At 44.6% G+C, this 27,701-nt stretch overlaps 1 protein-coding gene across 4 annotated transcripts in view; it reads right to left on the reverse strand.

The window, feature by feature from the left end:
* Window positions 1-3,731: 3,731 nt before the first annotated feature.
* The window catches only part of LOC147445802 (uncharacterized), a 61,238-nt gene continuing 37,268 nt past the window's right edge, over window positions 3,732-27,701 (reverse strand). For 2 of the 4 annotated variants that reach the window (XM_086525188.1, XM_086525190.1), the window contains 3 exons: window positions 6,557-7,208; window positions 4,582-6,424; window positions 3,732-4,468 (listed from right to left, as the gene is read on the reverse strand). In XM_086525188.1, the coding sequence (XP_086381314.1) occupies window positions 4,369-4,468; window positions 4,582-6,424; window positions 6,557-7,208 (2,595 nt within the window). In that variant the 3' untranslated portion in view covers window positions 3,732-4,368. Of the gene's footprint in view, window positions 6,425-6,556; window positions 7,209-8,212; window positions 8,420-27,701 lie in introns of all 4 variants that reach the window. The other 2 variants (XM_086525191.1, XM_086525189.1) reach the window with 2 other exon arrangements.

Raw genomic sequence — 27,701 nt, forward strand, 5'->3', positions numbered from 1 at the left:
CACTGAAGCCACTTTTACAAGCACAAAATCCTTCCTCAAAGCCCTGCTGCCACACAACCCGCCGCCTCCTAGCAACCCCCAACCACTAGAGCCCCTCCCTCCGCACCAACATAGTCATCGGCAAGAATCCCTTACACTAACCCTTACGGTTAAAGCCCCTTTTACGAATTGCATCTAAATGGGAAAAAATACCTCTATAAATTCCACCATATAGCACTAATCAACAAGCTTAAACCAATGTTCCTCATTGCTCCCAAAGGTTCCAAGAATCCCCTTTTGTAGTCCAAAAAGCAACGCAATGGTTTTGGAAGATTATTGACCACTTGCTTTCTTTAATTTCACAAATGATGGGACATCACTTTTGAAATTTTAACATGAATAGGCCTCAATCCTTGACATGCGCACCTCCTTTCCAAGGTATTACGGTTTTTGCACCTGTTTCATTCCTCGACACTAACACATAACATAAATGAGGGTGAAATCTTGAGGCCGGGTAAACCTGTGCAGTGATAAAAATGAGGTTATACCCTCCCACCCCCGGCGAGCCGGGGCTTGAACCTAGGACCTCACGATCAAGATTTCAATACACTTGAGTTAATCACTTCACCCACATTTGTAATCTTATATTGTGTGAGTAAACATGTGTTGCTCCATTTTTGGGCTGTCTGGGTTTAGTTTTTAACACATCTAGATTGTTTTATTTTTCGTACGTGGACTTTGATGTCGTGTGGATCCCTTCACCCCCTTCATTTAATGCAATGTGGTATTTAGTCCTAAGGCATTTCATTTGCTTACTTGTTTGTGTCTTTGACTATGCCATATGAGCATTGATTGCTTCAGACTTCGATTGAATTATTTTCTAAAGTCAAGACCTTGGTGGATGCAAGGCATGCATTGACTACCACCACAACAATAAGGAATTCTCAATGTGCTACCTCCCCCCCCCCCCCCCAAAAAAAAAAAAAAACCAAAACCAAAAAAAAAAAGGTGATCTAGACTATTGTCAAAGAATGCCTTTGACTATGTGTGATGTAGGAATAACTCAGTTTTCCCAATCGTTTCCAAGGCACCACACATTTACATACAATTAGCACTTTTTTCTTGCAAAAGCACCTTTTGCAAGTGTGCAACTCTAATGCTAAGCTACTACCACATTTGGTACATATCGGTGCACTACAAACCTAGCTTGTTTTGTCCTTGACCAACACATCATGAAAGGTTGTAAGGACCCTACCATGATAGGGACAAAGCTAGATGTGCCCATTAGTTCTTTAAGCAATCCTATTTTAGCACAAGCCTTACATACTTTGAAATTTGAAGTCAAAATCAATAAGGTTTACACTAGTAATGCAAATTTGCCACCACTTTTTCAAACGTCAAGACTGCAAGGTTTAAAATAAACACCACATGATCATGTTCTAGGTAGTTTTCAAGAGGGTTCCATCTGTAGAACGAGATAATTCATAAGCTTTTAGAGCCATATTTGATTGATATAAGACCTTCCCTAGTGTGAAACACTCCTCGAAAGAAACCATTTTCTTGGCATGTTGTTAAGGGCAAAGTAGTCAAACAATCGCGACTTATGCCAACATCTATAGTATTTGTTAGGATTTATAAGTAAAGCACCAAAATATTGACCAAGGTCTAATGGAATTACAATTAGGAATTTTCATTTGGAGCTTCATGCCATTTGCATGCTTGCTCATTGAGCATTCATCATTGACAATCAAAATAGTGTGGACTAGGAGGACAAAGTAAACTCGTATTAAACAAGTAACATTTTAGAACTATTCAAATTTATTTCAATTGAATTTTTGAAGTGTTTTTGTATGCACAAAGTTAGCTTATGATTTGAAACAAATACTTGGCATTTTTTTGGGCTATAGATTCCACCTTTAACCTTGTGCTTGCAAAAGAGTTTTCAACCTGAAGTGTACAAAAAAATGTGTCAAGTTTTTATCCACTTTTTATAATATTAGCAAATGACCATTCTCAAAGTCATATTCAATTTAGAGCACTAGTAATCTCTATCATGTTTGGATGCTTTGAAGGAATAGAATATGTTTGTTTTCAATTTATGGCCTATTCATGAAAATTTGCATGTGATGATTTATTAACAAACTTTGATTTTTTATTTTTTTTTAGCACCTTAAATGCAATATAAACAAAGGGAGGATTGTGCAATCGATTCCATATCATATAAACATTTTGAGTTCTGCATAGACAAAACTAGACAACATTGTTGGTTTTATAGAATCAAGTTCGTGCTTAGAAACAATTATATTTAATTCAAGATTTTCTATATGATAGATGAAAAAAAAAAGTAACTGTGTAGCTTACATAAAAGTTTCATCAAAATTTTCAGATCGACAGTGTTGGCAGCTTTCCAAAGAATTATGAAGGCCTCATCAAGGAAGCTAGTTTTTTCATACATGCAATCTGAAACCATCATGATCATGTCAAAATTATCTTAAGTAGAAATGTTTTGAAGCATTTTTCACTTTCTACGGATACATATGAATGCAAAGGGCTAATAGAGGAAATATTGTTTGAATGCAACAACAAAATTGATGATATGTCAACAAAATGAACAAAATGTGATTTTTTGTACCAATTTCTATGTTAGAAAAAAGTATGGATTACAACCTCCATAAATTCTAATTATCAACTTTTGAAGTTTGCAAAAGAAATAGGTTGGTGGTGTAGAAAATTCCTTAAAACCTAGAGAATTGTTGCTCTCCATTAAACAGCACAATAGATCAATTTTTGAAACATACTATGACCAAATAGTGAGAAATTTTGAAGGTTAAATCATTTTGACCACAAGGACAGGTCTTTTAGTTTCAAGTAATGATTCCCTAAAAATAACGTGTCGACTAGGAGTGTTGGATTATTTTTTTTAAGCGGCCACTTCTATGTCCTTTCCGAACCCAAACTAGTGTTGAAACTTCAAATTTTGAATAGTAGAGGATTTTGGCAAGTCCACTTAATTAAGCTGGCCTTAATACTCCATCTAGTACACCCACTCCTAATTATCTCAACCTCCAAGCAAGACATGACACATGAAGCAGCTCACCCCCAATGAATGCCAATAGCGACTCTGGGAAGGGGGAAGATGCAAGCAAGGAGTTGATTCACACCTCTTTTGTATCCCACACAAACTTACGAGCATTGAAATATGATCCAAGTAACACAGGCTCTCAACATCCAATACAATTTAAATGAAGTATTCTGCCACCCAAACAAACGCCTCAACATTTAATACACAGTCCAAAAGTATGCATGGAAGCTCTGGGCACCCATGTTGGTAGCTTTTAGACCACCGTCCCTCAAAGCTGAAATGACCATCGAGTTCATCTTGCACACCACCAATGCATGGAGTGAGCAAGAATTTGACTTACAATAAGAGCCTCAGCCACAATACTTAAGACACAAACATAAGTTTCAGCTCAGCTTCAGCTATCCAATTTTTTTTTGTGTAGTCTACAACTGCATTAATGAGCTATGAGGTAGCCATGATCCATCCACTTCAACAAATGTATCCTTCATCTTGGAAAGCAATCCAAATGATGCAGAAAAAATCCAAATTTTATCATGCAATATTGAAGATCACACTAATCGAGCATCCATGAACAGACACTCTAAAACCAATATAACCTTCAACATGCATCACGAACAGTCACCAAGACACATTTTCAGTAAACTGAATAACACACAATATTGAGACAAGCTCAGCCAAACCGAGGATTAACACCGACCTACATGCCTCGGAGCCACATACAAGGTCCCTTGGAAACACACTTTAGCAGCACTAGAATAAGTTGCTTGCGTACAAAATATCGTCCAAAACAGGGCCATCTGAATTTTTTCACATCTTTCTTCATATTGCTACTTGAATGGAAAGAGATAGCTACTCGAACCGGATACCCTTAATATTCTCAGTTTACGAGGTGGAAACTCTTTTAATGAGTCTAGAATTAACTTCATTTTACCGTCTCCTGCAGTCCTCTGCAAATGATAGTTAACGAGAGTGATTAAAAAATTGCAAACAGTCCGCTCATACAAGTTCACTGACTGATGATATGACACTAATCCATCATGCCAAGCTGTCCAAGCGTACAAAGCCTAAGCATACCTAGGCAGAGAAGGAGACCCCTTGTGTAAGAGGAGAAAGCCTTACTCTGCATTGTCAAAGAGGGCCAAATGCAAAGGCTCCCAGAGAATCCTTCATAGCCATTTGAAGAATGCTAGCAAAGCATGTGCGAGGAGGCCATTTCAGCTTTCAAAGCCTTAATAACTTGGACAGACTTTGACTGAAATGGCCTGGATATATACATAACACTCCTTTTGATCGACATGCTCCTCCATTCACCTCACTAATGTCACATAATCTATAAACCAATGTAAGGCTCCCACACGATGACAAATTGGCAGGGAAGGGCAGCAATGATGGGAGGCCCAAAATGCCCTATCCAACAGGACCGGTCGACCATACAACAACCACACAAGGCATCTCATTCACAAAGGTTGAAACAAAAGAACTAAACCTTGAAGAACTTTTTAAAAGTTTGTGAAACAGACCTTATGACATTGCCAATAGCAGCTGGAACATACATTAGAAAATCATCATTATGCTTCCAGCCATCATATAACTGCAAGCCTTTTTCCTTCACACTCCCTTTCTCTTCTGTCTCAGGGCTGTCCGTTGCAGGTCTTTCAAGGGTTTCAGCTCCCTTTGCTTCACCTGACTCACCAAATCCCATACCTGCTGTTCTTTCCTCAGTAGCTGAAGTTCTTTTCACTACCATGTCTGCGCAGCCATCATCCTCCTTGATAGAGCTTAACCCGTCATTTGTGCCCTGCGCTGGTTGGGACAAACCACACCGTTCTGCTCCATTATATTCTGGCTCTTCATTAAGTGATCCTACATCATTCCCAGAAGGCGATTGCCCAATTACTGTCTCTTTCAATCTATTCCTAGGATTCTCCTCGTGTGGCATATCCACTGCCTGGAATTCATGATACGATAGAGAGTGACTGCCCTCCAACATCTTTTCTTGACCACCATTAATTGTGTTGTCTGTCACAGGGTTGTTCTTAGATTCCTCACTACCAGAAACCTGTTCACTCTCCGCTATTCTGAAGACCTCTGATCCTGTATAGTTAGTCTCTTGATTAAGTAATCCCTCACCGTTGCTACTATGAGTGAGCTCAGCTAAGTTGGCTCTTGAGCTGTGCATAGTATTGCCCTCCAGCGCAATAACCATTCCTTGGCAATTGGAAGGGAGGGAGCAGCTATCCTTGGACCTCCTTTCTTCAGCAATGGCAGTTGTGTTGATTGCCACAGGAAGGATATTAGAAACTTCACTACCAGTAATTTGCTCTATCTGCGTTGTGCTGAAGACTTCTGCTCTTGTGGAGGCAATCTCTTTGTTAGGTAATCCTTTATCATTTTCACGGCACAAATGCCCACCTAATACCGGTTCAGAGCTCTGCCCAATACTATGATTGAGCACTGTATCCATTCCCTGGACTTCTAAGGAAGGCGACGCGTGAATGTCTTTGAAAGTTTTCTCTTTAACACCACCCACGATATTGCTTGCCACATTAGTACTCTTCAAAATTTCTTCACCAGCAGCTTGTTCGTTTTGCGTTTCATTAAAAATCTCCACTGCTGTGAAAACAGGTTGGCTAGTTGCTCTGTGGCCTTCGCAAATTTTTTCTTTGGAGGTTGATAATTCAGTATCAATTTGATGAGTCTGTGCATTCTTGCATTGATGTGTTTCTTGCAAGGAAGCTACGGTACCAGCAACTCGCCCTCTCTGCTTTTCATGTGTCTCTTCTGAAGATACAGACAAGACACTTTCATTAGTAGTGTCTCCCGCCTCCAGGTTGATTTTCAGAGTGACATTTTTGTCAATGCTGCCATACTCCTCTGTAATAGGAGCGAAAGCTGCAGAGCCAGAAACTTGCTCGCCTGGCTGTTCTTCGCTCACATTGCCTTCTTCAGATGCAACACTTGCCCTGAGGACTTCATGTATTTGTGTTGCAGGAGCTGTAATGCCAGCAACCTGGCTATTGTGCCTTTGATCTTGTAGCACATTTTCCACAGATGATGCAGCACCAGCAAGCTTCGCACTTTGCATTTCATAAGAGACTTCCAGTCCTGAGGATGAAGAACAGCCATTTTCTCTGGCCGATTCGCCTACAGAAGCTGTAGCACCAGCAATCCATTCAACTTGCTTTTGATTGGCTTTTACCTCTGTGGAGGAAAATTGGCTGCTTTTTCTATGACATTCATGAGAATCATCTTCAGAAGCAGAGAGGTGACTTGCATCGGTGATCCCTCGGACCTGTGATTTTTCTTTCAGGGGGGATTGCATGCCCTGGCCAGGTAGCATCTTTTTGAATTCAGTGACCTCACCTGTATCATCAGAAAAATGGTTTTTAAAACATAGCCATGTTGACAACTGGAAAATAAACATCTTCATATAAACCATTCTATTTGAAACATAGTGATAATTTGTAAACATATTGACAAAATGGAAATACACACCAGCATCTTCAATAAAACCTTCCTTTAGAGCATCTGCACTATTATTGTAAAGCGCATCCAATAAATTGTAGATAGATTGATCCAGGTGGAATAGCAAAACCCCCGTGGCCTTCCTTTCATCCACACTCATGGACCAATAACTCGACATCTCAGGTGTCTTTTCTTGTTCCCAGAATTTGATCTGCAAATATGTCAACCTTAGCCTCCTCCACCTGGTCCTGCATTGCTCAGCAGACCGCTCGACTCCTCTCTGTTTACAAATGGTCTCTATCTTCTTCCAATTGATATTAAACTTCTTCAGTTCAGCCCCAAATGTTTCTCTGCTTTCCAATTTCTCCAGATAATCCTGGGCTTTTGCCGCAACGAGTATCTTAGTCTCCATCTCCTTCCAATCGCTTCTAGCCTTCTTCAGTTGAGCCCAAAATGTCTCTCTTTGTTCCAATTTCCCCAGACAATACTGTTTTTTTGCCTCAATGAGTATCTTAGTCTCATCTGCCTGCCATCGCCGGTATTTAGTGTCATCGGCTTCCACCTCCTGTACACCAACAGCTTGAGAACCCATAGTTCTACCATACCTCACATAAAGTGGAGCTCTGCATGAAATATGCCATAGGGATGATCTAGAAAGAATCTGTTTCATCTTGAGGTGTCTCTGCACATGTAAAACCATTCATTGGTCAAAGAAACACCAAAATACACCTTTAATACAAGAACTTGTGGGGAGAAAATGCATAATTTTGTCATAAAAAAATAGAACAGAAAGGTTTCTTATGTTTTTGCCTCTTCTGGGTAGGTTCATGGTAGTAATCGATCCTTGAAATTGTTCTTTTAGATGTTAGTCATGTGGACTCTGATTTCTAGGATTAAGTCTTTTTGATGTCGTGTCCTTTTTAGTTTAGAGTTGAGTACTTGTTTCAAGTTTTAGTCAAGTAAGCTTCTTGACTTTATTCTCGAAAAAAAGCTTCTTTATTTTATTTTACTTCTGCCTTTCCCAAAAGCATTTAGAAGTGAAGAATGATTTGTTTTTATCTGGTTTTGTTTAGTAACAAACAAAGTGATTTAGTTTTTCCTTTTTCAGTTTTGTTGTGTCCCCTGCTTTTTAACTTTTGCTAGTGTTTTATCCTCTCTTATAATTCATAAATTTAGACTATTCCGATCTGATCTTATGAAGAAATACATGGTCACAAATTGCTGACGTGTCAAGTCACTGAAGAACGAAGCCACCGGCCGAGGGACCTAAATGTAACAAACTTGGACACTCCCAAGTCAAGATTCTACCGAGACACAACAGAGATTCACTTCAAAACAGTTCACAATTCACAACTGATTCGACACGGCCCGGCGGAGTTCCATGGCTAGAGATATTGGCCCCAAAGACTAGCGCCCCTTTCGGTATTTCTTTTTGTATTAATCTGAGTCAAAGTACAAGGGAGTGGGAGGGTTCTCACTCTCAGCCTCTGCGTCCAGATGCTCTACAAACTGGGAGCCCTACCCACACTTATAAAGGTTTACAAGGGATGCTAAAAGCAGAGCCCCAAAAGCTGCCAATTAAAAGCAATCAAATAAAAGCAATTCATCTCACAAGCTTGCTTAGTAAAATAAAGCAACTTGAGTAGATTTTCAGCCAGCCCTGCGTAGAAGAAAAAGCATCCGTACTGCTGCCGTAAAACTCGGAATTCCATACAAGCATGCCACGTCAGCATTCGGGTCGTTTTCCGTCGCAAATTGGCCGCCTGCCACGTCAGCATTTCAACGTGCTTTTCTTTCCGGGACTGCCAGGGTGTGTGTGTACTGCTGGCTGCCACGTCACTGGTTTGTGACATACCCCCCTCTTGAAAGCATTGTAATCGTCCTCGATTACGCCTGCAAAAATAGACAGAGGCCATAAACTGTCTTAGTAGACACTGACTGTTAGTACCATCGCACTAGGAACACACATCTAGCACATGTACCAATTGACAGTCACATCACAGGACATCACATGACAAATCACATTCAAAAATGCATTCGGATCTCAAACCATGATTAATCGGCAACGTATTTAGCAATCGCATCTACATCCATGTCCGATTAACTAATCCTTATTGCAATCACGTCTATCGAGATCTTTCAAACTGAAATCCTGCAGTCATTTCGTCTATCAGTTCTTGCACTTATACAAGTCCATAACAAACCAATATAATATTATCGAGAATTCCAATTCATAAAGTCATACAGCAGAGTACTGTCAGCTCACAATATCCCTGAAACTCAAAAGAGACATTAGTGACTTTAGTATCAAAAATCAGAGCAATCTGTTCACAACGGAGTGGAGCAACCCCCCTCCTGTGCATATCCACTGCACCAAATTCCACCCAACTGAGTTCGGGGTTCAATTTAGAGACTATGCTAAGCCAAATGCTTCAAGGTAAAGGTTCACAATCTGAGGAGTATCTGCTAGGTGCTCCTGCTCCATCCACTTCGCATTCACTGCGGGATAATTCTCAAATTTAACCAAGAACCGCCTTATCATTTTACCTTTTACCTTTCTTTCTTTATGTGCCAAAATCTGTTCTGGAACGAGTTTCTTCCACTTCGGGTTGCTCATCGAGCACATCGCCTTTAAAAGGCTTCAGGAGACTCACATGAAAAGTATTGTGAATCCTCCAAGTATCAGGCAGCTTCAATCTAAAGGAGACATCATTTATCTTTTCAAAAATCTGGAAAGGTCCATAGTATCTCATGCTAAGCTTTGGAAAGAGCCGCTCCTTTCCCTTTTTCTTTCTCAAGCTGCTCTCAAAACGTATAAGCACCCAATCGTTCTCCTTTAATTTCAACTCGCGACGATGTCGATCTTCTGCCTTTTTGTGTCTTTCTTGAGATTTCTGCAAAGCCTCCCGAACCTTGGCATAAGCCGAGTACTCGTCGGAATCAAAAAATTTATCTTTCGTACTTAGGAAGGATGGAACCTTCGTAGCACCTTCAATAATCTCAAATGGCCCCTTCCCCGTCGAAGAGTGAATAGTGTTATTGTAGGCAAATTCCACCAAAGGTAAATACTTTTCCCATTGATTCTTTTGATCCGAGATGAAAGACTTCAATAAATCTAGTAGCACTGAATTAGAAATCTCTGATTGTCCGTTAGTCTGTGGGTGGAACGATGACGAGAACTGCAACCGCGTGCCAATGTTCTCCCAAATAGCCTTCCAAAACAAACTCGTGAATTTGGGGTCTCTGTCGGAGATAATCATCTCAAGTATGCCATGTAATCTGAAGATCTCGGCCACAAACAATCTCGCTTAGTGATCCGGCTTGACTGTTTTCTTCACTAGAATGAAATGAGCTTGCTTGCTAAATCTGTCAATAACAATCCAGATACCATCGTGCCCACTCTGTGTCTCGGAAAATCAAAAATGAAATCCATTGCAATACTTTCCTAGGGGCGGTTGGTTATGGGTAAAGGCTGTAACAATCCCCATGGTTTATGCCTGTCAAACTTGACCTTCTGGCATACCAAGCAACTACATACAAAATCGTCCATGTCCTTATAGAGTCTAGGCCAAAAGAAGTATTTCTCCACACCTTTGAAGGTGGTAGGCAATGCTGCGGTGACCCATAAATGGTGGACATGGCATTCGGTAGAACCTTTTCCCTCAACGGCTGTGTAACGCACATCATCATTTTCTTCATCAAGTAGCCATCCCGATGCAAAGTCTGTATCTGAGGCATACTGATCGACCATATCCTCGAAGCTCCTATGATGTATTGCGGAAATAGCCAGAACCAACGTCTTCCAGGACAAAGCATCTGCCACCAAATTCTTCAGTCCTTGCACATGGACAATCTGAAAGTGAAACTGTGACAAGATGTTCGCCCATCGCATCTGCTTTTCCGATAACTGCTTCTATGACAAGATGTAGCGTAAACTCTGATGATTTGTGAAGATCGTAAAATCCGCTCCGAGTACGTAACGTCGCCACCGAGTAAGAGCATGGATAACCTCCAAAAGCTCTTTCTCATATATCCGTGTTGTCAATTCCGGCCTTGAGAACAAGCGGCTCTCGTAGGCAATTACTACGACCACAAGCATCACAATATACTTCAAATGACTTTTGCAAACCCGACAAAGTCAAAATTGGTCCTGTAGCCAATTTTTCTTTCAATGTCTGAAAGGCAATCACCTTTGTGGGTCACCACGAGAAAGGGACTACTTTCTGTGTCAAGATATGCAAAGGGGAAGCAACCTCTGCAAACTTTCTAATGAACCGCCGGTAGTACAAATATAAGCCCAAGAAGCTTCTAACTTCATGGACATTCTTCAAATCGGGCCAATCAACGATAGTCTCTATCTTGGCCGGGTTCACTTGCACTCCTACTGCTGAGACAATGTGTCCCAAAAAGTGTATCTCGGAGAGGGAAAATTCACTTTTCTTTGCATTAATTGCTAACTTGTGATCTCGTAATATACCTGAAAGACCTGTAGCAGATGTTATCTATGTTCTGCCTCATCCTTGGAGAAAACAATGATGTTGTCAAAGAAAGTGCCAACAAATAGTCTGTACTCTCGAAAAATCCTGTCCATCATTCAGTTAAATGTTGCTGGAGCATTGGTTAGGCCAAAAGGCATCATCAAAAACTCAAATAAACCAAAAGTCGTCTGGAAAGCTGTTTTGTAGACATCTCTCGACGCAATTCGGATCTGATGATATCCGCTCTTCAAATCGATCCTATTGAAACAAGAGGATCCCTGTAGACGGTCTGAAATATCATCGATCCTAGGAATCCGAAATCTGTTCTTGATGGTGATTTTGTTGAGAGCTCTATAGTCAATGCACATTCTCCAAGATCCGTCTTTCTTCAAAACCAACTACACTGGAGAGTAGTAAGGTGAAGTACTCGACTGGATAAGACCCTTTTCCAAGAGATCTTTCACTTGGTTCATAATTTCTTCATTCCGAGCTCGACTCACACGGTAAGGTGGCCGGTTCGGTGGTGTGCTTCCAGGTATCAAATCAGTGGTAGGATTTTCAGGGATGAGCTGGTGACAACTCGCCTGGCAGGCCCTTAATAAAGCAATCAGCATGAGTGTGGAGAAAATCTTGGCGTTCTTTTTCTAGATCAGACATATTTGTCCTATGATCATCATTCAACTCTTTCAAAAAGATGGAGTAAACAAACAAACTAGATTTCAGTAATTTTGAAACGGTCGAAGCCGATACAATAGGAACAGACTCGCTCTTAAGTTTCACATCAAGTACAATGATTCGGCCCTTTTCTGTAGTCAAAGTCGCTTTTCTCGCCCGATAGTCGACCACGGCGTTGTTCTTATGATACCAAGGAATTCCCAGGAAGACATCACAACCTTCCAAGAGCATTATGTAGGAGTCCTCGCGCCCCAAATACCCCTGACAATGCAACCGAAGTTTGCCAATGACAGGTGTAATGGCTACGTCCATGCCGTGGGCCGCTAGAACTACCTATGCTAGTGGTCCCATCCGATCGGGTGTAATCTCGGGCCACGCTGCCAATTCAGGTGAAATGAAGTTCGCCTTGGCTCCTCCATCAAAGAAAATCAGGGCTTCTTGATCTTCTTGATCTTTCTTGATCAGGTGAAATGAAGTTCACCTTGGCTCCTCCATCAAAGAAAATCAGGGCTTCTTGATCTTTCACTTTGCCCCAAGCTCGGCAAAGTTTTGTACTCTCATTAATCGTGCTTGGGTCAATACCCACGCAATCTTGAACCAGTCCTGCTTTCATCTTGACTTTCTGGCATGTCTTCATCATGATCTTTCTATGCCTTTTTAGGGCACTTCGCGGAGATGTGTCCTTGTTCCTCACATCCAAAACACTTCCCCTCTTTAATGTAATTGGCTCTCTCCCGCGGAGTGAGCCGGGGTCGTGCATCCTTATCTTTCTGATCTTGGGGGCTCTTCTTCTTTCTACTTTCATTTTTAGAAGTCTGTTCTGTTTTCCATGTCATGTTCTCATCTCTGCGGTAAGTCAATCTGCCTGAGTGTATGGCAAAGCCCCGTTTCGCATGACTCATCCGTTCTTGAATAGAATCTGACTTTTGCTCTACGCAGTGATCTCGGATCTACGTAGGAAGTCCCAAGGTAAACCGCTCAAACTGTTCTTTATACGAGATCTTCTTAAATAAAGAAACGGGCAGAAAGAGCTCCAAAATCTCTCGCAATATGGGTCCAAGGTATCTTTCTTGGTCATCCGGAGATGGTTCCAAGCAGTTAGTATGTCGCGTTCGTACTCCCAAGTCAACCAAGACGAAATAAGTAGCCTTTTACATTTCAACCATTTAACTCGAGCTTTCTTATTCAATAGAAGAGTGGACCACCATGTTCGAGCATTTCCCTTGAAGTAAGAGGTAGCCCTCCGAATCTTGGAGTGCTCTGAGTAATGTCCTCCAGAGAAAGCTATATCAAACTGTTGTATGAAGGCCAAAGCCCTCGAAGCATCTTGGAATCAGAAAAAGTGTCAAATTTGATTGATTGTCCACCTTCTTTGAATTCTCGAACTTTCTTGCTTTTATCCTCCAGAAAGTCATATTGGTTGGCTTTATAGAAATTCTCCTTCTTTGCATAAAATCTGTGATCATCGGAGTCCCGACTACCTGAGGACGAGTCCTTTGTAGGACTGTCAGAAACCGGACGAAACTTAGGCTTCTTTGCCTTTTTCTTGCCCTTTCCGAAGCTTTGCTTTTTGCTTCACTTTTTCCCTTTCCTGTCTTCTTTGCTCGAATCAAAAGAGCTAGCAAAACTGTCAGAAAAAGAATAAGAACTATATACTCCTTCAAATCTGACACGCTTCTTTTGTTTTCTTGTCGAGGCAAAAGCAGATTGACGACCCAAATAACCCGGGAAGTCGGCTCCTTTCTTCTACTTTTTGGCTTTTTGTTGGTTGCGTTAAAAAGCTGAGTAATCCATGTATCAACCACCTCTTCTAATTCTTGCTCTGTAAACATCCTCGGTGTAGGAGTTTTCTTGAGTGCCGATTTGAGGGGTGGTTCTCTTGCCTTCCGCCACTGAGAGTGCACTTCGTCGAAGGATGTCTGCGTCAAAAATTTTGCAAATTTGGGATCCTTCGCAATGTTGATCATCATCTTTGTCGCATCGTCAACCAATTGTCGACACCTAATCTTTGCCTGAGTAGGCCGAGACGGGCCGTACTCCTCATGAAAATCTTCTTCGTGATCTTTTCCAGCAACCCCAGATGCAGAGGTAGTCGACCGATCTCTGTTTGAATCCATTAGTGTCGCGATAAAAAGGATCAGATTTCCCGGTAGAAGAGAAATCAGTCGCGCTCTAATACCACTGTATTAAACTTGGACACTCCAAGTCAAGATTCTACTGCAACACAACAGAGATTCACTTCAAAACAGTTCACAATTTACAATTGATTCGACACGGCCCGACGGAGTTTCGTGTCTAGAGATGTTGGCCCCAAAGACTGGCGCCCCTTTCGGGATTTCTTTTTGTATTAATCTGAGTCAAAGTACAAGGGAGTGGGAGGGTTCTCACTCTTAGACTCTCCGTCTAGATGCTCTGCAGAGTGGGAGCCATGCCCACACTTATTGTTGCTAAATTGGCTTTATCTTACAGAAAAATAATTCTAAATGAATTATTGGAATTTTAAGTGAGGGTTTTTCTCACAAGAGACATCCGAGTACAGAGTATTCCTAGTGCGTCATTCAAAGTAATGACGGGAACATTGAGAACGGGAATATCTGTAAGGCCACCAGGAACGGGTACTTCTGATGCGTCACATCGGATGGGTGAAAGGGAGCATCGGGAAGAAGTATCCGACCATCCGGGAACGGACATCTCTGATGCGTCATAGGATGGGTAACATAGAGCATCGCGAAGGAGATTGTACCGTAAGTTCGGTAGGAAAGGGCTAGGTGATGGGTATTCCTGATGCATCACAAGGTGGGTGACGGGTGCATCGGAAAGGGAATATCCATAGTCGGGAGGAAATTCCGAACTGTGTTAGAATTGTGCACAAGGAAAAAGCAAGCACTTGAATGAAGATGGGTTCAGAGGAAACTTTGAGGAAAAACAGATGCTTTTTGAGAAAGCGGGATTGCTTTTCAGGAAAGCAGATGCTTTCCCGCGAGGAAGTCTATGTCTGCATTGCAACTGTGCATGTGATTGCATCCAGGGACGCCTGGGAAGTGCTGTGAAAGCATTGTTTTTAACTTATAAGGTTTTATTGAGTTTTTGGGCAGGTTCATACTATTTTTAAAATACGCCGACCGCCCACTTAATAAGTGGGCAGCCATCTCATAAATAAGGCAACAGATCAGCCAGCGTTTCTCTCTCTCTCTTTCTAGCAGAACAAAAAAAAAAAATTGAATTAAAAAAAAAAAAACGACCGCGATCTCTACGCGAGCAGCTATTCGTGCCCGTGGCTAGGAGCTATAAAAGCATCACATGCCCTCACTCAAAGGGGAGGACCAATCTTTGCAAGGAGGAGATGTTGTTGTGCAGATTTCAACCGTAAAGAAGATGTTGCCAGTGATGCCCATGGCTGCCCCAAGTGTACCAGATGTCGCCAAGACCCAGTGCGCGAGTTCCCTCGCGAAGAAGTGCCCACGAAGCGTGTTTCCATCGCAACAAGTTGCTGTTTTTCTCTGTTTTCAGCCCATGAACGTCGTAGACGGGGCTGATTTACGAGAAGGAACCCGGAACACACCTCTTTTGTGTGTAGGACTGGAAGAGAGGATTTTCTATGGAGTGATCTTTTCCGGGGAATTGCTTTCCGAGAAAGGAGTTGCGGTTCGAGCGTCGAGACTTTGAAGGTAACGATTTTCATGTTTTGATCTCTAAGTATTTGATTGCAGGTATACTTTCTCTTCGTGAGGGAGTAGGAGCAGAGGAAGGCATGAGCCTCTGCACGAGAAAAGCGCTCTGAGGAACTAGAGCCAGATCAGCCCAAGGGTTTCGTACCCGAGTTTGGGAAGTAGATCCACGGATTGGAGAGAGGTAGTCTCTCAAGTTGTGATCCGGAAGTTGCGATTCCCAAGTAAGGACTTCGTGTCCGGGAAAGCAGAGTTGTTCTGCGGGAAGAGGACTCTGGAAAGAGAGTTGGAAAAGAGTTGCAGGGATGCCATGCCCTGAGTCTGGAAGGTGAGATCCAGAGGTGAGAACCTTGATTCTCGAGGAATTGGAATAAGGAACGGAAGTTCCTTGGAATAGGGTTTTGCCCTAGGAATTGGAAGCTGAGGCTTCCGGGAACCATCAAGTCTTATTCTAGAACGAACGTGGTAATACGTTCGGTTCAAGTGCTTGTATGGACTTATCCTCAGTAATAAAGATACTCTTACGGGGGAGGGGGGACCAACCCATCTTCTGGTCCCAGTACTATGTCGATCTTCTGATTCTCTATTTATTTCTCTCTATATCCTCTGGCTTCAGTAATAAGTGATAAATCCTATTTATCCGAATGTATTTTATATTGTTATGCGCTTCCGTTTGTGACACTTATAAAGGTTTACAAGGGATGCTAAAAGCAGAGTCCCAAAAGCTGCCAATTAAAAGCATTCAAATAAAAGCAATTCATCTCACAAGCTTGCTTGGTAAAATAAAGCAACTTGCATAGATTTTCAGCCACCTTGCGTAGAAGAAAAAGCTTCCATACTGTTGCCCTAAAGAACAAGGAATTCCGTACAAGCATGCGAGGTCAGCATTCCGGGTTTTCCACTGCAAATTGCGGGCTTGCAACGTCAGCATTTCAACGTGCTTTTCTTTCCAGGATTGCCAGGCTGTGTGTGTACTGTTGGCTGCCACGTCATTGGTTGTGACAATAAACCCTAAGTGAAGAAGCAAAAGCAACAGATTTCCGCAATTCACGTTGGCTTGCTGACATGGTAGATTGTACGGATTTCCGAATTTTGCGTTGGCACAGTGACGTGGAAGCTTGTACGGATTTCTGTGAATTGCGTTGCTGACGTGGGAGTTGTACGGATTTCCATAAATCACGCTGGCAACTTTTGGGCATCTGCTTTTGGACCAGATGCGTTTGAGTTTGAAGGTTTTTCATGTAAACTGCTTTTGGGCCTAGGGCCTTTAAATATGAGGCCATGGGCTCATTCTCGGGCATGCTTTTGGGCCTAGGGCCTTTAAATATGAGGCCATGGGCTCATTCTCGGGCATGCTTTTGGACGAAGGTGCAAAGGACGGTGTACCACCTTGTACTTTGATGATGCAATATAAAGAAATACCAAGAGGGGCACCAAGGTTTGGGGCCTATACTCTCTGGGGTGGAATTCGCCACTCCGTGTTGCGTGTCATCTCTCTCTTAGTTCAATTGTTATTAAAGTGCTAAAAGTCTGTTCGATCTGTTCTTTTCTATTGGCACGTGGTGCCCGTGTTGTGACAATACACCCACACACTTTTTTTTTGTAAATCTTGTTGATGCAATTTACAAGAGGGAAACCTCAAATAAAGGAAAACCCACGAAAAATAAGAGATACACAAAGCGGAGGACCATGAGGCTCCAAGGGCTAAAAACAATCAAAGTAAATCCTATAGGCATCAAGAGTGATTTCCCCAGCATCATAACCGAAATGCACCACTACCAAGCCACAATTTAAAATAGGAAAATGGGTCAGCATCAATGCCTTGAAACATTAATGCGTTCCGGTGCTGCTAAATGGCCCGCGGAACCCACAATCTGACTCAATTAATAAATACCGCAAGGTGAGATTGAAGAGACTGACACACCACAAAAAGCGAAAACCGTTTGTGAAAAGTGCCGGAAGGAAAACACGACCGAAGAGCAACCGACACTTGCCAAATGAAGGATTTGGAGCAGTGACAACCCCACAATAAGTGTGGCACAATCTCCTCAGCTTCATGGATTGTGCATGCAATAAGCTGCCAGTAGGTAGAGCTCCCACCAACTAGTGCCACAAGAAAATACGTTCCCTCAGAGGTAGATGACTCTACAAAATACTAGAAAATATTCATTGCCACCACAAGGATGACTTGAAGAGTGACCACAGCGACCAAGTACCTCTGTTCAGAGGCCAAGGTACTGCAGACTTGCTTCGGTCCTCCCTTTGGATGTGCCTCCTCCAGGTAACTTATCGCTCACTTCACTTAACTGCCTTTGAAACTCGACAATTTTTGTCACCAACGTGTGACTACTATCTATCCTCTTTGTTGATTTCTTTCTTATTATTTATTTACTTTCCCTTTTTGGAAACACCCCTCGGGAAATCTAACTGCCCTGCATTGCATAGCTAGTGTGGAACTGTCCAGAGGGAGTCCAAGCCTGAGGACAAGAGAGCACTAAGGTTCGAGAAGGACTATGGTTAGCTAAAGTGGGGTCATTGGCTAGCCAAAGTGGAATCCTTTGCTACAGAGGCTACATTTCAATTCTGGGTGTGGCTGCAGTGTATAAAGGGGGTCAGATGACCTAAAAAGTTACAATGGCAGCATCTCCTAAAATTTAGGGAACTACTATTTTGGGACCTGAAAATGTGTTTGCGTCATTACCTCCGGAATGACAAGGGGAACATTTTCTTACTCTGCCGTGAAGTCAACTGCGCAACCGGTTGGGAGATTTTTAGGCGGCAACCCCGAAACGGGAAATGACTTGTAAATGTGCCAAGTGGCACATTTCTGTCCACTTTCCTCATGCAAGAGAAGGTGGCGCTGAATTTGAAGGGAAAAGAGGCTCATTTGCAGATTTTGTCACAGGTTGAGAGCTATGGAGTGCTTTCTTTCCCTCCTATGTACAGTGCGGTGCCAGGAGTGATGCCTTGCACGCTACGCACTGCCCTTCTCTCTCCCCTATGGCAGTATGTTATGCCCCTCTAGTGGGCTTTTCAATTGACCAATGTAGAGTTGTGTGGGTTCATGCGCGATTGCCGAGGCAAGAGCCTCTTGCACAGGTACTGGATTAGCTAGCGGCTAATCCCCCACAGGTACAGGTGAATTCGGAGAGGTTTCACGCCAAAAATCTCGTCCGATTCAAAGGGCAAGTAGCCCTACAGGTGCGGGAGCTCGAGGACTTGCTACGGATGCGACCGGCACGCGAAACGGAGCCCGAAACAGTAAATTACAGCCTGCTGTGTATTTTTGCAGGTTTAGGGTTTTGGCCCTAAACGGTCCCTAATACCCCCAAGATGTTCGGGGACGCGAAGGGACCGCTGTACAGGTGATCTTGCGCATTTTCGGGGCTGAAAACAGAGAATTCAGCGTGCTGCAGATTCTCGCCAGGTTTTGAAAAGTGCCCGTATGCATCGGGAAAGTCACTCAATGCGTGGGAATACTGACTGTGAAGGGTCCTACTACAGTTATGCTGCCGAAATCGGGCTGGAATATTTGAAATTCAGCCAAGTTTGTGCGGGGCAGCTTGTAGGGAACCACAACGTTTATTCCCTCTTTTAAACAATAAAGAAATACCGAAAGGGGCGCCTAAGTTAGGGGCCAATCTGGTGTCGGTCTACTCATAGAGGTGCAATCTAGCAGCCTGTATCCCTCTCCCCTTTGTTGTGTCTTGAAAGTACAGGTAAAGTGGGCGACAAATTAAATGGGTGAAAGCAAATAAGTTTTAAGTCTAAAGTCTACCGCCCTTTTTGAAAGTACAGGCCGGTTTCATGGTTCCATCGACGGGATTAAATCACTTTTTCCCATAGAAGTGAGCCTTGGTCAGTTTGGGCTTGAAGACTCAGGGGATCATAGACCAAACACAGTAATTGCAATTATGGTTGACAGATCAGATGATGTGACTGAAGAGGTTTCCCCTCTTCACAGAGTCAACAGACACATGAAGTGGGTGAGTCTTCAAAACCACCACAGACGGATGATGATATATTCAGGACCCAATTGGCTACTATTGTGGCTATGTTCACACAAGTAATGCAGAACCCGAGGTTTTTAGCCTTTCTCCAACCTCCTCTTCCGTCTCAGCAAGTTGGGTCACTGGATCACATTCAAAAGCCTGTTAAGGCTCGAGCACAGGTGATTCATACTTCAGAGTCAATGGAAACACCTGTACACTTGACGGAGAACATGCCGTCTCCACAACCTGTGCCTAAGGTGCAAAAACAGGTGGCTGAGATGCCAGTCTTTCAAGCTATACCAGTTCAGCCAACCACTTTTCAGCAACCTATAGCTGGTTCTAATGGGCAGGGAAGCAACCTATAGGCTATGCAACAAGTCTTCCCACCACCTTCAGTACACCCTGGCTATTTTGGAGGTGGATCGGTATTCCAGAGCATGGCTGGTCATGCACCTGGAAATCAGTTTTACACGCCAGGAACAGTGTTCGAGGGTGCTCAAACGATGATGCCTAACCCCATGTATGGTGTCACGGGCATGCTACCAGGGTTTCAAAGCACTCGGGGCCAATTTGGGATGCCACAGGCAAAGTTTGGTATGGCTGGAATTACAAATCAGCAGCCAAATATGGCATTTCCAGGTCAACTTAATTGCGGTCAGGGAACACAAATGAACCCTAACAGTGTTCTCATGTTTCAGTCACTTCCATATGACAACTTAACGCCGCTGGAGAGGCCAACTCCGTACAAAGAAGGTGGCAAAGGTGTGGCATTCACGACCTTTACAAGGTTTGATGACAGGAAGAAGGCTCTCTCGTTCCTCCAACAGTTTGACAAGGCCTATGCAAGGGGAAACTTTACAGAGGCTTCAAAGGTCCGCAAGGCAGCCACTTTCTTGACAGGGAATGCGGGACAATGGTGGACAACTTTATTGCTTCAAGGGCAAGCTCCGTCCACATGGATTTACTTCAAGCAGATTTTTGCAACAGCATGGTTATCAGATGACTTTGAAGCAGATGTCATGATAGAATGGCACCAACTTAATGCTGCTACTTGCAAGAATCTGGATGACTACAATCGGAAGTTTTGGAAAGCTCTACTTCCAGTAACTTCCTATAGGTTTGTGCCATTCACAGAACAGATTGAAAAATATTGTTGTGGCCTACCCAAAGGATTGAGAAAATACTGCACGAAGACCAAAGTCACTACTTTGACGCAGCTCATCGAGGTAGCATACACTGGCAATGGTTTGCTCAAGGGAGAAGATTGTGAATTCAATATTGGCGTCAAGGAAGGATCAGCCAAGAAAAATTCAGCGAAGAAGTATGTTCCCAAGGAGGCTCCGAAAGTGACTCAGGAGCCAGCGAACGCAAGGAAAGACAAAGCTACGGCTGAATCAAAAAAGGGACCAGCGAAGAAATGGAAAAGACGTTTTCCTTGCAAGTCGGAAGAGCAAAAGGTCCTGAGGTCAGAGAACAAATGCTTTATCTGTGAGGAGCCTGGCCACATTGCTTACAATTGTCCTACAAAGAAAAGGCCAGCTGATTCTGAAGACAAGGAAGACAAGAAAGGAAAGAAGCCCATGGCTGGTCTAGTGCCAGATATGGTGGGCGACAAGCCAAATTCAGATGCAAGAGAGCTTTGCAAAGCATGGGGAAAGGTCAAGGATCAAACAATGCTTATCTTCTTTGATCCAAGTGCCAAAGCCAATTTCATTTCCCCAGAATTGGCTTCAAAGTTGGGAATCAGACCTAAAGAGATGGGGTATACAGCAAAGGCAGGTTTGGCATGTCCTGGCCATACAGAGGCTGTGACACCCATCATTGGAAAGTTGCGCCTACATATCCAGTCCTATGTAGATGCTGAAGAATTTTACATCATGCCACTGGACGGATGTGATGTGTTGTTAGTATTCCTTGATTATTACGTGTACAGGGAATCATGGATGCCTACAACAAAAAGATCACTGTACAGAGAAGGGGAAAGACTCACATTCTGGATGTAAAGCTTTAAGGGGAGTCTATTCCCACTGTATCAGCTTCTGCTATTACTTCTGTAATGAAAAAGCATCTTTCTGCGTACTTGGTTTTTGCACGTGAAGTGTCAGATTGTGATGAATCAAATTTATCTGTGCTAGATAAAGAAAGGTCAATGTTTTGACAATAGTATAGTGACTGTTTTTCCGATTCATTACCGTCTCAATTACCGCCAGAGAGACCCGAGGACCATGCGATAGATTTGGTGCCAAGCAGTAGCCCACCAAATAAGCCTCCGTACAGGGTTAGTGCGGCTCAACAGAAAGAGATAATGGGCCAAGTACAAGAGCTGTTAGAAAAGGGGCTGATTCAGCCCAGTTCATCCCCATTCTATTCTTCAGTGTTGTTGGTGCAAAAAAAGGATGGCTCATGGCGTATGTGCATCGACTACCGTGCCCTATACCTAGAATTGATGATATTCTGGACAAATTAGGAGCAGCAGCTATATTTAGCAAGATAGATCTAAAGAGTGGGTACCATCAGATTGTAGCGCAGATAACTTGTCGTGCTCTCTACAGTGGGTGGTCCTCAGTGCAATGTGCGTGACAATCTCACTCAAACAGACTGAATCTCCCTCAAACAGATGAACAGAAAGGAAACAATAAACGTCAACAGAGCTCTCAAAGACACAACAGCAGACCAGAACATATGACTCGACTATCTCAAAGACTAATACAGACTCTGGCGTGGCAGCACACTCAGCTCCAGCCCAGGACTCTCAGGTACAATGGGGGTGTCGAGGCTCAGATGTGCCTGGATGGTGCAGACGTGCTCTGTGTAAAGACCCACTCTAGACGACTACTACGTACAAGATAATGCCACTGGCCCAGAACGACTACTCATATGTATCACCATAAAGAGCCACCAACGGCTCATAAATGTCAGCCATGTGGTGACCTGGCCACGAGGTCCACTAGACCACCGTCGGTAGGTACCTTGCCACGTGTCACTCCCAGACCAGAGGGTCCGTCCAGTGTGAACCAAACCAAGTGTAACCAACTGTCCAACTGTCTGTCCTGTGAAATGACACTGTAGCCCTGCTACAGGTTGCCCGCCACAAGACCGCTCACCGTCTCGGTGAGAGGAATACTGAAAAAGCTGTGAAGGAAAACCACTAGGTACTGCATCCGTAGATCTTTCTTGAAGTAGTGACCATACATACCTCAAAAGTGGAGCTAAAACATTACACTGCTTGCAATCGCCTTAAGCCTCTAACTAGGCAAGAACCCACCATCCTGCCACGTGTCTCTGCCCAAGTGGAACCGACCAGATCAAAGACCAACTGTAAACTACTGTCGTGTGAAAGTGAAAGTGACACTGTAGCAAGCTACACTTTTTTTTTTTTTTTTTTTTTAGGGCGAGGGCGAGGGCGAGGGACCAGGGGCTAGAGGCTAGGGGCGAGGTAATAGGGGTTGAGGGAGAGGGATAAGGGGGCGGGGGCGAGGGACTAGGGGCAAGGGTCTAGGGACTAGGGGCTAGGGGACAAGGGGAGGCAAGGGCGAGGGGTAGGTAGGTGGGAGGGGGAGGGGGAGGGCTAGGGCTAGGGCTAGGGCTAGGGCTAGGGCGAGGGCGAGGGGGTAGGTAGGTGAGAGGGAGAGGGCGAGGGCGAGGGCGAGGGGGTAGGTAGGAGGGACTAGGGGCTAGGGACTAGGGACTAGGGGACAAGGGGAGGCAAGGGCGAGGGGTAGGTAGGTGGGAGGGGGAGGGCTAGGGCTAGGGCGAGGGGGTAGGTAGGGGGGCTAGGGCGAGGGGGTAGGTAGGTGAGAGGGGGAGGGCGAGGGGGAGGGCGAGGGCGAGGACGAGGGGTAGGTAGGTGAGAGGGGGAAGAGGAGAGCGAGGGCGAGGGGGTAGGTAGGTGGGAGGGCGAGGGCGAGGGGGTGAGGGGGAGGGTAAGGCAAGGGGTAGTGAGGGGGAGAGAGGGAGAGGGGGATAGGGTAGATAGGTGCACATAATGAGCAAGCAGTTACCATGAGCAATACAGCGATCATGATATTAGAATTCATCTTGCAGGACGGGCTCTCTGAAGGGAGTTTGTTATACACAAAGGAGAGCTTTGTTCTGGTCGGAGAAGCAGACACCAAAGGTGTTTGTAGAGGAGATTTCTTATTGCTTCTATACTTCTTCATAGGCTCCGATGGCTCATTTGGTGTAGTTATTGTGGCACCATTTGAAGAGGGTGTACCTTCATGCAAAGAGTGAATAGAGACTCCATAACAAGGCATAGATTTGGTAGCCTCCAACCACTCCAACAGATCTTCATTTGACCCTTCACGTGTAGTAGACTGTTCTTGTTCAGGTTTGGTTTCCATTGACAAAGAAACTTGCTGCACCACGGGATCCATACCACCTTCTAAGAGAATGGGTTGCATCGAGGAGCCACAAGTAAGTATCCACATTGCGTCGTTTCCCCAATCATGAAGTGCCTTAGTGTGTCGCAGGCATGGTCTTCCAATGAGCAAAGGAAATCCGCCCTCAACCTGGGGAAGACGAACCACAACAAAATCCAAGTTAAAAGTAAAATCTTGTACCTGCAGAGGCACATTGTCCACTATGCCCACTGGGTAGACTGTCCTTTGGTCGGCCAATGTTACTGTGAATGGAGCAGGGCGAGTAGGCTGTAGACCTAGAGCTAACATAGTGAACTCGGGCATCAGGTTGATGCCAGATCCACCATCCACTATCACTCCTGAGAATTTTCGACCCAAAACGGACACTATCAGGCGAGGGCTTCTATAATCAGTGAGTGGAGCAGCGGGATTCGATATCATATAAGACTCTGATGGTCGCACTGGGAGGTGCCCGCCACTAGGACCTGCTCCAGGATAAAGTGACTAAATAACAGCAAGGGTGTCACTTCTAAAACTTGCATCTAGCCGCAGAATATCATAGAGGGACACTTTTTGGAAGGTGTTCTTCAAGACTGTCTCTGCTGTAAGCTTTTCTTGTTCTACCTGTTGTTCCTCTGGTACCTTGATCTTCTGTAGATCGGAAACAGCTTCCAAGAAGGCTTCATCAATATCTGAGAGCAAGGATTTGGATTCCTTCATGGCCTGGGGGATGGCTTGTTTACAGCTGCAGGCAGGGTTTCCACGGGTGTGAGAATGTGTGGGGGAGTTGAACTTGATGGAATGCTAAGACCAAGAGCGGCTCTCTGGGCCCGGGTGAGGACGCCCGATGGCTCCTCTGCCAACTGTGGCGGCTTATTTTTAGGGGTAACCACGTGGGTAGAAGGGGGCGGCTGAGAAACATTGCTAACTGCTATCAAATTGAGCTTGGGAAAGGCAAACTCAGTCTGGCTTTGACTTGGGTTCGAAGCCGTAGATGCACGAATTTTAGGGCAATCCTTACTGTAGTGATCCTTCATATCAGGGCAATGACGGCAGGGAGGAGACCCTTCGGGCAGAGGGCATTTGCTTTGGTAATGACCATATTCCCCGCATCTGTAGCACAAAATGGGCCAATTCACTGGACGAGTCGAAGGACGAGGTGGTCCTTGCTCCATGGAGTTGGAGGTGGAGGCATAGAAGCTGTGAGGTGGTGAGGGAGCATGGGTATGATAAAAGCTCTGAGAGGGAAAAGTGCTCTGCATACCTTGCATAGGAGGGGCTGTCAGCAAAGGTGGCATATGGTGTGGATGGCCACAGGGAGAAACCATGTTGGATGCAGGTGCTGGCCCTTGCTGAAGAGAAGGACCAAGACTTTGTTGTATTTGTCGCAATCCCTTGAGGTAGTAACAATCCTTGTCCTCGTGTCCAGATTTTTCACAGAAGTGGCAGTAAACCCGGAGGGGGCATTCCTGTGGAGGGTGCCCTGGAGAGCGGCATGAGCTACACCAAACCGTAGCCTTAGTCTCTTGCTGACACTTGAGCTCTTCTAGCTCGCGCTTAATAAGTTCTAATGCCTCGTGATGTGGAGGCTTCTCTTGTCCAAGAGAGAAGGACCTCTCCTCTTGAAGAGCTCGCTGTAACTTTAGGGCTTCCAGTTCCCTGCATAAAGAAGATAAAGGATCAGAAGGACTGTCCAAAAACACAAAGGGGGTCTCTATGTGAGGGGGGCTGGTGAACAGCTTCCTAGCCCCCTCTATCCTCGTAGCAGCGGCGATGAATTCCTCCAGAGTGGCGTCGGGTCGGAGGCTCTCCCGGAGTTTTTGTTGAGAGGTTTTGGGAAGCGCCTTCTCCACCCACTTCTTAACCATGAATTCACCGGATTGCTGGGGAAGCTTGGCAACCAGAGACTTGGTTTTGGTCATAAGCTCTGCAAAAGTCTCCTTTGGTTGGAGCACCATGTTGGCCAACTCATCCAACACTTTCTCTTGGTAGTCGCCCGGCCTGAAAGCTGCACAGAACTGTTGTCTTAAGTCTGCCCAAGTTGCAAAATGATTCTGTGCAAACTGGCTGTACCATTTGTCTGCTAAGCCATCCAAGGTGGATGGAAAAAGTACCAGATAAGCATCTTCCCTGTTAAGACCACGTCCTCTACAGAGATATACGAACCTCCGTGCATGGTCGTCCGCATCTTCCGAGGAGAGTCCTTTGAAGGTGGGGAACTTGATGTTTACCTTGGCCAACACACTAGCCAACGCCTCCATGGCCCCTTGTTGAGCCTGTTGCTCAATAGCTTGCTGTAGCAGAATAGGAGAGAGCTTTGCTGGAGAAGGTGATCTGGAAGATGTGGAACCGGATGAAGGAATGGGCGATGTCATATGTGGAGGTATGGTTGATGAGGTTAATGGACTTCTACTAGATACCATAGGGCGTCTTCTGTTATAGTGCTTCAGAGGGCTCAGTAGTGCGCTTTGACGCTGAACTGACCGCCTTGTATGTGTCATGCAGTGAACAACACAGGTCTAAAACAGAACAAGTGAGGATAGTGACTAGACCACCTGGTCCAAGACCAGTGACTAGACCACCTAGCTGGCAGGACGAGGAGGGCTGGACCAGAGCGAGGACTAGACCAGGACCAAGGACCAGGACGAGGACTAGACCAGGACCAAGGACCAAGGACCAAGGACCAGGACGAAGAGGGCTGGACCGGGGCAAGGACTAGACCAGGACCAAGGACCAAGGACCATGGACCATGGACCATGGACGAGGACTAGGACTAGGACTTGGACCAAGGCTGGACCAGGGCGAGAGACTAGACCAGCTAGGTTAAGCTGTCAAAAGACTAGACCAGCTAGATTAAGCTGTCAATGGGTGAAACTGGACCAGACCAACCGACTGCACAGGCGAAGCGAAGAAACCAGCTACTCAACAGAGTGAGACTTCAGTTGAGGTCCCACCGTGATCGCCAGAATGAGAGCACCTGTAGCGCAGATAACTTGTCGTGCTCTCTATAGTGGGTGGTCCTCAGTGCAATGTGCGTGACAATCTCACTCAAACAGACTGAATCTCCCTCAAACAGATGAACAGAAAGGAAACAATAGACGTCAACAGAGCTCTCAAAGACACAACAGCAGACCAGAACATATGAATCGACTATCTCAAAGGCTGATACAGACTCTGGCGTGGCAGCACACTCAGCTCCAGCCCAAGACTCTCAGGTACAATGGGGGTGTCGAGGCTCAGATGTGCCTCGATGGTGCAGACGTGCTCTGTGTAAAGACCCACTCTAGAAGACTACTACGTACAAGATAATGCCACTGGCCCAGAACGACTACTCATATGTATCACCATAAAGAGCCACCAACGACTCATAAATGTCAGCCATGTGGTGAACTGGCCACGAGGTCCACTAGACCACCGTCGGTAGGTACCCTGCCACGTGTCACTCCAAGACCATAGGGTCCGTCCAGTGTGAACCAGACCAAGTGTAACCAACTGTCCAATTGTCTGTCTTGTGAAGTGACACTGTAGCCCTGCTGCATAGATCCACATTAAATCAGAGGATGTGCACAAGACTGCTTTTAGAACAACGTTTGGCCTTTACGAATTTTTAGTGATGCCCTTTGGTCTCACAAATGCTCCTGCTCCGTTCAATAGGATGATGGACAAAATTTTCCGTCCACACCAGCAGTTTGTTGGTACATTCTTTGATGACATGATAGTCTACTCAAAGAATGAAGAGGAGCATAGGCATCACTTGGCCATTGTGTTCGAAGAGCTACGCAGTCATAGGTTGCTCATCAATGCAAAGAAAAGTGAATTTTTTCTGGAAGAGATCCACTTTCTAGGACACATTGTCCCAAAGGATGGTGTCAGAATGGATCCTGCAAAAGTTGAAGCGATCAAGTCATGGCCAGATTTGAAGACGGTGCATGATGTCCGAAGCTTCTTGGGACTATGCTCCTATTATAGAAGGTTTATCCGAAATTTCGTTGAGATTGCTT

The sequence above is a fragment of the Adiantum capillus-veneris genome, chromosome 12 (genome assembly GCF_014529385.1).
Source record: "Adiantum capillus-veneris isolate H3 chromosome 12, ASM1452938v2, whole genome shotgun sequence".
In the NCBI taxonomy this organism is placed as follows: domain Eukaryota; kingdom Viridiplantae; phylum Streptophyta; class Polypodiopsida; order Polypodiales; family Pteridaceae; genus Adiantum; species Adiantum capillus-veneris.